The following is a 12,117-nucleotide window of genomic DNA, read 5'->3' on the forward strand; positions in this document are numbered from 1 at the left end:
CAGCCAACATGTTGGGCTAAATTTGTACATGTGCTTCAGCCATGTATGGAATAACTGGAAAAATTACTTTTTAAAAAAAGTAAGAAGTTTGTTCTCCCTGCTCATCAACAGCTCCTCACGACAGCAAAAATCTGCTTTATCCTCAATTACGTAACAAGAAAGGTCTAAGTACTCTTAATGCCACGTTTTAAACGATGATTTAAATATTAAAAAATATTTCAGCTCTCAGGGTGGTGGTACAGTCCTATTATGTATATGCAGCATAAAAGGACAGCAATGAAAGAATACCTCCAAACTGATGTTTGTTTTATATATTTGTTTAATATGATGTAGATTTCATATCAATGTAGAATTTAGTTGCAACTATAACCATTTCAAGACAACCGGTGTTGTACATAGAGACAGTACATGAGTAATAATAATAATAATAATAATACATTTCATGTATAGAGCCCTTTTCAAGGTACTCAAAGACACTTAACAAAAGTTACAAAAAGATCGTAAAAAAGAATAAACTAAAATGCAAAATAAAATACATACAGCATAACATTTAAGTTTGCATGTCATTAATCGCACGTGAGAGGCAGTCTTGAACATGTAGATTAATTGCTCCACTGCATGCATGCTTGTTCACTGTGAAGCAGCTTCACTGATCAAACAGTATCAAATTATGCTTTAACTTGACCTCCAGCAGTTGGAAATTAAAACACGTCTGGATTGTTTTAACTTAACACTGCAAAGAACATTAAATTACTATAAATGTAGTGTACAGCATATACACAACTGAGGAATGACACACCCACTGTGCAACATCAATAAAAAAAAAAATGGAAAATTTATTGTTCCAAATAAATACTGCTGCCAACATAACTAAAAGAACAAGGGTTAGTTTAACAAAACTTGATGGCATTTTTAAAAATGTACAACTTCAACATTTTGTGATTCTTCTCAAAGTGGAACTGCACTTTATTCAGTTTGTGAACACGTCTCTACAGGAGCGTTTACTGAACCTCAGCCGGGGCGTAGCAACACATTCTGGTCCCTGTGCATAAGCAGTCTCTGTGGACCCCCCGGCCTTCCTCGCTTGAGCCATGTCACCCTCACGCACTTTTTCTTGTTTTTATTTATTTGTTTTTTTACAAAGTCTGATTGCTTTCTTTCCCTTCCCCTTCTTTCTTTCATTTTTTTAAACAAAATTTCCCTTTCTTGGTGAATAAATAAAAATGTAATAAAAATGTTCCCCTCCGGATATTTGTTTTGGGCGCTGGAGTATTTTTGGAGCGGTTTGCAACTCGTGAGAATTCGCCCTCAACAGCTGTGGTTGTGCTTGCGTTAGCTCGGAGAGGCAGTGAGCGATGTACATGGTTTGCAGTGAAACACAACAGAAAGCTGGATGTAAAAACACAGACTCCGAGCTCTGAGGCGGAGCAAACAAAGACGAGTATTTATCAGACTGTCACGGCTGCACATTACACGCCCTACGTTGTTTACTGTCCACTATAAAAGACAAACTTAAATTACTCTGAGCATTTTGCTCAAATCAACTCAACAAAAATAGTTTACAATAGTTTAATAGTTTAGAACTGACTGAGTGAAGCTCCGTGTGTGTCCACAGACAGCGACATTTGTTAATCCTTCATTTCTGGATCTCAGTAACGTCAGGAGAACCTCAATTAGATATCAACACCGATAGGCTGTTGCGAAACAGTGTCACGTGAAATTGTCCCTCAAGTTGAAAAATTTCTATGCGAAATACCCGTTTTCGCATCCATCACATCACGTCCACCCCGTCTACTGCGTCCATAATGCCACCTGGCGTGAATTTGCATCTTTTTGCGTCTTTGCATTGACGTTGTGTTTAAACTCACCGCGTGAAACGTTCCCATCGTGTTCAGTGGGAACACACCATTAGGCTGATTTCATATTTTGTTTTACAGAAAGTTTAGTCTTTTAATCAAATAACTTAATTTTAATTTTTACTTATGGTTATAATTACTTAGAAATAAAAAAAAATGCAAAAGAAACTAAACATAAATTACAGCTTTTATCATGGGTCCCCCTCCCATCGGCACCACTTTTCCCCCCACAACGACACCCTACACACTCAGGTGTTTTTCAAGTATCTGATCTGAGTAAAACTTTTTTCCACAAGTGCCATGATTATCTGACTATCGACATCAGAAGGTCACTTTTCTGTGAGATCTCATATGCCTTGAAAATTGAGGCACATCAAAGTGCTTTTACCTACAGGTCTTGCAAAATTAAGACTTCTCACCTATGTGGACTTTCATGTGACCTGTCAGGTGACCTTTACGTCCGAAAGCTTTCCCACATATTAAGCAGGTATGTGGTTTCTCACCTGTGTGGATTCTAACATGTTTTTTCAGTACTGATGTGTCACTGAATCTTTTCCCGCAGGTCTTGCAAACGTAGGGCTTCTCACCTGTGTGGATTCTCACGTGGACTGTCAGGTCGCCGCTCTGTTTGAAAGCTTTCCCACATGTTTCACATGAATATGGCTTCTCGCCTGTGTGGATCCTCATGTGGACTATCAACTGACTATTATGTCTGAAAGCTCTTCCGCATGTTTTGCATGTAAACGGCTTCTCACCTGTGTGGATTCTCATGTGGGCCAACAAACCGCTGTTATACTGAAAATCTTTTCCACAAGTTTTGCAAGAATGTGGCTTCTCATCGGTGTGGATTCTGCCGTGTCTATACAGTTTTGACTTATACTTAAAAGCTTTTCCACAAATGTGACATTCAAAAGATTTTTCACCCGTGTGAGTATTGAGGTAAGTCTTCGACATGGTTGAGTTGTATATATTGTCACTTTCACTACTGCTTTCATTTTGTCTTGTCTTTGGATGAAGCTCCTCATTTGCACTTGATTCTGAGTCTCCATGCTCGTCTCTTTTCTGATTTTGGCTCTCAGCTATGTGAGATATGTGAGAGAGGAGCTCATGGTCACTGTTTGTTTCTGGTTCACTGTGGTCACTTTCCTCATAGGGAGCTATCCACATAAAATCATCTTCCTCCTGCTTCAGCAGGAGCTGCTCTCCCTGCTGACTGCTGCAGAGCTCCTCCTGCTCCTCTTTAATCTGAGGAGGCTCTGGCTCCTCCTGGTCCAGACTGGAGCTCCTCTCCTGAATACAGAGCTGCTGGTCAGCAGGAACCTCCTCCTCCTTACAGACATGTTGCTGTGGGAGCTCTGGACAGCACAGCAACAACAATATTAACAATAACATAACATATAACAAAGGTAATAGACATAAAATATATTAACCATTTAAAATGTAGGCGAATTGGCTTAATTTCCTTAACATGGAAAAAAAGCAATGAGCAACTTATGAAATGACCCAGAAAAAAGAAAATAAATTAGTAAAAAACACATGAAAAAGTAACTTTTTGGGTATGACATTTGCTATGAAAATAAGTTTATCTTGCCTTGCCCAGTAGGAATCAACATAAAATCATCAGCCTCCTGCTTCAGTTCAAGTTCCTCCTGCTCCTCTTTAATCTGAGGAGGCTCTGGCTCCTCCTGGTCCAGACTGGAGCTCCTCTCCTGAACACAGAGCTGCTGGTCAGCAGGAACCTCCTCCTCCTTACAGACATGTTGCTGTGGGAGCTCTGGAGGGACACACAACAAAAAAACATAAAACTGCAGTGATGGCGAGTAAATAACTAACAGTTTAAATAATTTGAATTATAATTTAATTGAGTTTTACACACCTGTCCTGTGTAACTTTGTCTCTGGTTTCATATCCAGCAGTCTGCGCTGACGCTCGAGCTCTTCTTCGTACTCGACGATGGTTCTTTTAAAAACTCGGAATATTTCTTCAGCAGCAGCAGTTAGTCTCTCACTGACAAACTCTCTCAAATACTCAACTGAGGACATTGTTGCCAAATTATAAATTTAACATTTATCCACACAAACACTGAAGCATCATCTCACAGCGGAGTCCACACATCCACAGAGCTAACGGCTAACGCAGCTAGCGCTGGTATTGTTTACTTCCGCTGGATGTGTAACATTATTAAAGTTCCGGCAGTAAAAGTGAGCTGTTTGTTCTTTCCGCTCATCAACAGGTTCTCACAGGAGCAGAGATAATAATAATAATAGTAATAATAATAACAATAATGCATTTTATGTATAGAGCGCTTTTAAAGAAACTCAAAGATGCTTTACATCGTAAAAAGGATCAAATAATACAGTTAAAGCCATAATAAGATACACGCCCATTGAAATTCATAACATTGATTAAACACTAAAGGCAGTTTTTGACAGGTGGGTTTTGATGAGTGATTTAAACTGGAAATGTGAAATATGTTTTAACCCATTCTCTCCCCACAAAGAACACCTAATACATATTTAGAAAGGTTTAATGGGGCTCTAAGTTTGACGGATGGACTGACTCAGCCCCTCACTGAGGCTCTAGGGTCTCTAAAGGTTAAGATACAGCTAGATTATAACCTTATCGATGTTTAAACTCCAGGATTAAAAACAGCTTTATGGCAAGTGAATTACACGTCATTCACGTCATTTTACTGAAACCATGAGCACCAAAGAAGACAATATCATCGGCATATTAAACAAGAGTGACACAAAAATAAGAACAGTTTTTGAGGAAATCTAGGGAAATTATCATAATTACATACTATCATTTCTTCTTTTGTTGCTCATTACCTTCTTTCCATGTTTAGGAATAAATTAAAGCCAATTTGTCCAGGTCTCAAAAGGTTACATATATAATTTTATTTGCATTTCCATCTTTGCTGAGCAAGTTTTGTGTGAAAGGCATTAAAAGCCCATCCCATAGAGATGCATGTCCCATATATAAGCCTTTTGAGTTTAACTATTTTAAGCAAATAATAGCTCGTGCTATTAACTGAAGTATTACGGTATTCATATAAGATCAACTGTGGCTCGTCAATTGTATTTTTTTAACCATCAAAATGAAGATTGACAAAGAATACAAGTATTTTTTTTCCACATTAGGCACACTACAAGCCAGGCAGATGAACATAAAAAAGGTAAATGTGTGAAGATGCTCCCGTTTTCATTGTTAGTTTAGTGACAGGTGTCTCTGCATGTGGTGCTGAAACAGCAGGGACCTCACAGGCAACCAAATCTTACACCAAAAAATGTTAAACTGTTTTAGTGTGCTACAGTGTCGGAATAAAATAGAGTTTTTTTTTTTATCTCAGTTGGTGTCAGCCGAGACGTTGAATTTAGGTTAACCCTTTAGACCCTGGATCAAAATCTGTATCGTTGTGTTGCGTCAAACTCTGAAATCTGTGAAAATTGGGTTTGATCTCTAATGAAAACATGAGGAAAAGACATAAAGCAACTTGGCAAGAAATGCACAGCAAATTGCAACAAAAAAAAATTCAAATGCTTGATCAAATGCTTTAAAAGCGAGATGTTTATTGGAGTACCAACAACACAACTACAATGCTAAACAAATACAATACAACTGACAAATACATGAGAAAAGAATGAAAGAGAACCACTGAGCAGGTCAGATCTGTAAATGATATGATGATATTTACAATTTAAATTGTTTTAATGAAATAATGTACCGTTCAGCAGCTGAAAGTTTCAGAAGCACCAGAGATGAGTGTGAAGTAATTCAATTCATTCTAATTCCACAGGAGATCCTAGTTATGATCTAACTCATTTCAATTCAAGCTGAAGTTATTTTTTTCAGTCATTACAAAAGCTGAAAAATACAGCTGTTTTTAGCTTAGTTCTATAAATAACTTTTAGTTGCTTGCACTTTTTTTTAAGAAAGGTGTCCTTTTTAAATGTTTATCCTTCCAAAAAAAAAGTGTCAGTTTTGTTTTTGACATTCATCTCTGCAAATTAATAAAATGATTTATGCAGATTGAAGGACAGTGTTTTCATTATTTTGAATTTTTATTTTAGATTTCTATGAAATATTATGCATTTCAATGTAATGTAATTTCACATTATTTTTGGCCTGCAGCCCACCGTCAAGATGAATTTTTGGCCCTCAGTAGGAACGAATTTGGGCAATTCTTGGTCTAATGCTAACGACGGGTAAGTTCTGAAGAAATCAAGTATCAAGATAAACTTGGGGAATATCTCGTTTAACCAGTTCTGATGAAAAAATTAAAAGTTATGCTGGAGAGAGCAACTAAAGGCTCTTTCTGATGCTCTTTAGCATTATCATCTCGCTCCCATGTGGCAAACTCAGCTTGAGTCAGTATGTCAGTCCCTTTTTAGCAGGCAAATGAATGATCTTTTTCACTCTTACTTAACTCACTGTGGCAATTTTTGCTTAACTTATTTAAATTTTGAGCATCTTTTCAAAGTCTCTTTTCTATCAGCAGCTGCTTGACGATGGCCTTCTGTCTGCTTGTGGAAATGCAGCTGAGTTGCACGCAGCATTTCCAGCCACCTGCAGTTGAGGAGTCAGGAGTAAGCAATGGCAAAACAAGGTCAAAAGTAAGGAGATCATACAAGAGAGCCAGTGTAACGGGAACAAGAGCAAAGTTTGGGGAAATTAGAGGACAACAGATTAACTTTCAGTAAAACTTTTGTACTTTGATTTTATAGAATGATTATTAATATTGTTTTATTCACATAGTTAATTCTTCTATATTTTAAATTTGGGCTCTCTCACTCGCTGAACGGTACCTATTACATGATTTTAGACAGTAAATAAAACCTGAGCAATTATACTAAAATGAATAAACTCTGAGATTGCAATCCATTTCGAACAAGTTATTATAAAATGTGAAGCACTGCTAACATTAAAACATGCATTTATTTGTAGACACAGTATATTTGTACTTAAATGCAAGGTCGTTGCAGGTGGGGTGCAAGACCCTGTGTAAACTTGACGTGCAAAGCTGTTCTCATTGACATTTATGCTATTCTAGCTCCTCTGCATACGTAACCTATGCAGTCTCCCAATCTCATGCCCCTTGGCAGCTGATACAACACACCAGGCTCCTTTTAGCACCAGGTGTTAAAATAACTCACAAGTAAACTCATTTACAGAGACTCTGACGTAGAATATGGAGCAAGAAAGTTTGCAGAAGGAGGATGGATGGGTCAAACAATACAGGACTTTCACCCATGAGATCACCGTTTGTGTCCCGTGTGAAACCAAGATTCTACGTTGGCATATCTTAAAGTAACGTTACAAAAGTCACCTATGTACATCACATACTTAATTTCATTTGGTCCTGTATTCACACTTTGGGTGTGTGACTTTGTGTTTTTGTCTGACAATCTCTGAAGGTAAAAGAATCGCAGGCGAAGTCAAGTTTCCATTCAAAAGTGGTACATAATGTAACAGAATTTCCAGAAAACTAGCAAAATAAAATGCAAAGTAATGTGTGTTTCCATCAGCTTGTGTTAAATGAATATTAGGAGTTAAGGGGAACTGTTGTCTCTGCAGGTGAACCTGCAGGAAAGAAAACAAAATTACACTTAAGAACACCCAAACTGGCTTGATCCTACCCTGGGTATAAATACCAACATAATAAAACAACTGTCAAGACTCCAAACATAAGATAAAAACATAAAGAATCTCTTTTGTTGTCTGTTCATCATGAAGATGTTATTATGAGAAATTATTTAATCTCACCTTTTTTATGCGATTGTGTGATGTAAAGCTTGACTACAGCAGCAGCTAGAGCAACAACAGCAAGAGCTAGAAGCACAACAGCAACAATCCATCCGGTGGGAGACCCTGAAATAGACAAAAAGTCAGAGACTCAGAATGGAACTGTATAAAATATACAGGTTTATAAAATTACCTAAAAATTTGCACACACACCAAAAAAATTAAAAACAAAAATGAAGGAAGTGGCCTGAAAAGAAGCACTGTGATTTATTTTTTCTATGACATAATGTCAAATCCATAATTTTAATAATTATAAATACACTTTTCTAGATTTCCCCCCCTTTTTTCTTAGTTTTCAAATAATTTTCTCTCTACATTTTTCTTACATTTTTACAAATTTCTTGCCATTTGCAGGACATTTCTCGCTGATTGCTTGCTCATTGCCTTTTTACCATGTTATCAAAATGAAACAGACAAATTTGCTCTGGTTTCAAAGGTTTTAATGCTTGTTAGAGGCGTCAGAACACAATATAAGAAAAATGATGTCGATCCTAGGGTTAAAGGGTTAACGGCTTCCCCTTTGGGCTGTCTCTCAACTCTCAACTAGGACCTCTTTAGGTGGCTAAAACACAGTTTGTTGCTGACCCCCATCCACAGCAGTACATTGCTTAGCCAGGTCAGATTTAAACTGTGGACGTTGGCTGACATCTACAGTTTGTAATATACTGTCTATAAATAAGCACTCCATTTAAAAAAAATCTTAACTATCCCTTTAACATGTAAACAGTTGAAATGAACAGAATATAAAGATACAACAGGGATGAATCTTACCGCTGATATACACATGCATCTTAGCCTGAGCCACATGGTTGATTTCCTCCTGTGTGACTACACAGCGATAGAAGTCGGTCTTTGTCACAGTAGTTTCAATTTTAAAAATGTCACGAAATCCGGAGAATGATACGTCTTCAGTAGGAAGTGTGTTTCCAGCGTTGTCCTGCCACTCTATTTTAGGCCTTGGAGCTTGGGTCCGAACTTCACACCGCAGCAGCGCCCAGTCCCTTGTGTGCTCCACTGAAGTGACGTACGGTTTTGTAACTGCATCTGAGTACATAGAAAAGTGCTATATAAATAAAGTTTATTATTGTTATTATCATCATCAACACTATTATTATTATCATCATCTCACATGACTTATCTAGGTAGATTACTACAGCACAGTCTCAGAGTCTGAAATCTTCCACCAGTCGTTATTTTAATGTGCACCACTATGAGCTGATTCACTTTATGTTCAGTCTGACACAGATTATTTTTGAAAACTAAAAGGCTATAACATGCACAATTAAAATTACACTTACACTGGAAATGCAGATACGTTTCAGCAGAAATCCGATGTTTGATTTCCTCCTGTGTGGCGACACACCGGTAGTAGTCGGTCCTGTTCACAGTAATTGTGAGAGAGATGTCGAAGTTGCCTCCTTTTTCTTTCACCTCTGTTTTCTCTGCAGGAATGATGTTTCCAGCACCGTTCTTCCATTCTACTTTAGGTTTTGGAAAGGCACCTCGAACATCACACACCAGCAGTGACCAATCCCTTGATTCATGTACATAGATGTACGGCTCTGACGCTGCACCTGTGAATACATTACACACACAATATAGTTTTAGGGAATGTCCACAGGATTATAAATGTAACACTCAATTTTTTTGTACTTTTTTTTTTTTACCAGTTTGTAAATGAGAAAGAGAGACAGATAAGCGCAAAATAAGTCTGGGCTGCACATCGCAGCACTGATAAGCCATGATAATTCCAACACATTTAACGTCAACCAAAAGTTTATAGAACTGGTATACATATTATGTTAAAGGGGTAGTTCACCCAAAATTGAAAATTCAGTCACTATCCACTCACCCTCATGCCGATGGAAAGTCAGCTCCAATACAAGGAGCTACAGGCTACAAGGCTAAAAAGATGACACCAGTGATGTTTTTCAAAACAACTTGGAACGTCGGGGCTTCAGGACACTTGGATTACTTCAGACCAGCAGTATGGAGACATTTTGTGGTTTTACTATATTCTTCTTTAGCATTTAAATTCTGGTCACCATTTGCTTCAATTGTTTGAGAGATGAGTGCAACACTTTCTCCCGTGTAACTCCTGAAAGGTTTTGTGGACGATAAAACTTCACTCAACTTTCCATTGGAATGAGGGTGAGTAGATAATGACCGAATTTTCATTTTTGGAAGAACTACCCCTTTAATATATGGTTTTATTTGTTTAATTAAGTTAAGGCGGCACATTAATATGACCACCATGTAAGATTTACGGCGACTTAGTGCCGTCTAGCGGTGAGGATTACACACTGCAAACAGCAGAAACTTCTCCTGGTTATAATTCCATTAGTTTTCATTATTCAGGATTTTAACTGGGAGCCGAATAATCCACAGAGGTCTCTTTCTCTCCCGATGACCCGATGATTAAAGCCAGTAAAATCACTGAATAAAGCAGTTTCATGTTAAAAATCAGTGTTTCTCTGATACCATTTGGTATGTCAAAGACAGGCAGCTCGCGTACAACATGCCAATGTGTGCTCACAGTCGAATTATCCTCAAAAGTCAGATCCAGTGGCATAGTATACATGTAAGGGGAAGGAAGTTACGACATCAAATTCAGGACTTACCTGGGATGTTTTCCTCTGATCTGTTTTTTAGATCACCATCTAAAAGGGGGAATAAAAACACCTATGTTGGTGTGCTTGTATGATATCATCAACTTTGCAGACAGATGAAGTACTCATCGACAACAAGCTTAATGTGGAATCAGGCCGCTTTTTTTTAAATTAAAGATGAAAACCATGACAGAGATCAGATTGCCTTTTTAAAGGAATATATAGCAAATGCCAGTCATATCAATTTATTATTAATTCACTTTTGAACAAATCACAAATGTGACAGTCTGAATTAGTACAGGTACTACAGGTACAGGCGCTTTTTGCCTAACGTATTGTTGGAGGGTCCACGTTCTACACTGTATAATCTGAAAAGTTGATTTTAAAAATTTAGGGAACATGAAAAAAAGTAAATAAATATAACTTTTTATCACAATTCATGTTTATCTAATATTTTATCAAATTGTTAAGTTGACTTAAAATTGAGCAAAAAATTGACACTTTCTCTGGCGATCCATCGGAGATGTCTAACCGCTATTGTATGCCCCCTCAACCCATGGGCCCCCAGTGCAACTGCCCTATCTGCACTGTTTGTACTATATTACGCCCCCGGTCTCCACCAATGTTGAGGTGAAGAGGAAACAACTTTATCTGGCTCTTGTTTCGTTATTTTTATTTCCCTCTAAATTCACCAAACTCTCAGTAACCCTGGCAGCAGACACACCCAGATTCCGCCATAAATTGCCTTTATGTTTGGCAAATATCGATCAGGTTTAATTCTAAAGAGGCTTTGCTCGGAAATCGACGTGCAATTATCTCTGCAGGATGGACGGCGCCCCGCTAAAGGGTTTAAAAACAAATGTATTTCCACAGCGCGGTGCAACGATGAATTTACCTCCCCCACCTCTCCCTCCACTGTCAGGACAGCCCCGACATGTTTGCAGCTGCTGAGGGGATTAGAAAAAGACAGTCCTCTTTGAACACACAAAAGAGCACATTGTGTCCTATTAATGCGTTCCTTATGCACTGGGAAGTCGGCATTTCCGAACTTCAATCTTGTGCTGCACTTAAGGTGGTCACTCCCCCTGCAGTGTTCATGTGTTTCTGCACAGATTTATGCGACTGCGATCAATCAAAATGAGGCTGCAATTAAACGAATTCACCAAAAAAAAAATGCTGATTACTAATTATTAGGACACATATAAAATGAAAGCATGCAGTTATTTCACTTTAATTTGTTGTTGTGCTCGCGAACTCCTCTCACCGCTGTTGCATTTGTCAGTGTTGTGTTTGCAGACTCCACATGTTCACACAGTTTTCCACGGTTTAAATGCAATAGTTCAGTATTGAATCTTGTGATTTCTCACCTTTTTCTTCTGCAGACGTTACTCCAGAAAGAGCCACGAGACAGAGACATGCGAGAAGAAAACGCTTCATGCTTCTTGAAGTGAACTTAATCAAAACTGTGATGTCCCGCTAACGCGTCACACCGGTCACACCCGACCAGACCAGACGTCGCGCCCGTTTTTACTTTTTCAAATTTTAGTTCATATTATTTGTCACCATATTTTGTCACTACTATTTATGTCATATCCAGTTATAATCATTATAATTATTAATCAAACGTGTTTTTCTAAGTATGTCTTCAGGCCACACCTCAAAAAGTCCGCACCCCTTTCCTTATGGATATGGTTTCTTCCAAAAGTTGAAGGAAAAAAAAGTGAAATAGCAACATTAAATAAAAATGCCTATGCTTATGAAATAAGTGAACATGCCTTTGACATAAATTCTGAAATAAATATATGAGACAATAAAGGTTAATAAACGAACAGGTTTTTATTTTTAAA

The 12,117-nt window shown here is 37.9% G+C and overlaps 2 protein-coding genes across 2 annotated transcripts; both read right to left on the reverse strand.

Annotated features, from left to right (window-relative positions):
• Positions 1-301: 301 nt before the first annotated feature.
• LOC148190294 (uncharacterized) lies at positions 302-4,034 on the reverse strand. The gene is given in 3 exon segments (XM_088071437.1): positions 302-3,251; positions 3,434-3,630; positions 3,733-4,034. Coding segments are annotated over 3 exon segments (1,437 nt in total). The 5' UTR covers positions 3,899-4,034; the 3' UTR covers positions 302-2,177.
• A 1,374-nt stretch (positions 4,035-5,408) lies between these two features.
• Positions 5,409-11,884, reverse strand: LOC121951686 (uncharacterized). The gene is made up of 6 exons (XM_042498124.2): positions 11,638-11,884; positions 10,283-10,321; positions 8,960-9,235; positions 8,433-8,705; positions 7,623-7,727; positions 5,409-7,439 (listed from the first exon to the last, which is right to left on the reverse strand). Exons 1-6 carry the CDS (start codon positions 11,705-11,707, stop codon positions 7,402-7,404), a joined length of 801 nt encoding a protein of 266 aa, XP_042354058.1. The 5' UTR covers positions 11,708-11,884; the 3' UTR covers positions 5,409-7,401.
• Positions 11,885-12,117: the final 233 nt, after the last annotated feature.

The sequence above is a fragment of the Plectropomus leopardus genome, chromosome 2 (genome assembly GCF_026936395.1).
Source record: "Plectropomus leopardus strain MGB_pleo_1.0 chromosome 2, ASM2693639v1, whole genome shotgun sequence".
Classification (NCBI taxonomy): Eukaryota; Metazoa; Chordata; class Actinopteri; order Perciformes; family Serranidae; genus Plectropomus; species Plectropomus leopardus.

Bases quoted from the DNA above. Each gene is read 5' to 3' on its own strand.
- LOC121951686 (XM_042498124.2), bottom strand. From the start codon at position 11,707: ATGAAGCGTTTTCTTCTCGCATGTCTCTGTCTCGTGGCTCTTTCTGGA. The intron at 7,728-8,432 runs GTAAGATTCATC...TGTCTATTTCAG, and splicing joins GATGCATGTGTATATCAGCG to GGTCTCCCACCGGATGGATT. The intron at 7,440-7,622 runs GTGAGATTAAAT...TCTTTCCTGCAG, and splicing joins CACACAATCGCATAAAAAAG to GTTCACCTGCAGAGACAACA.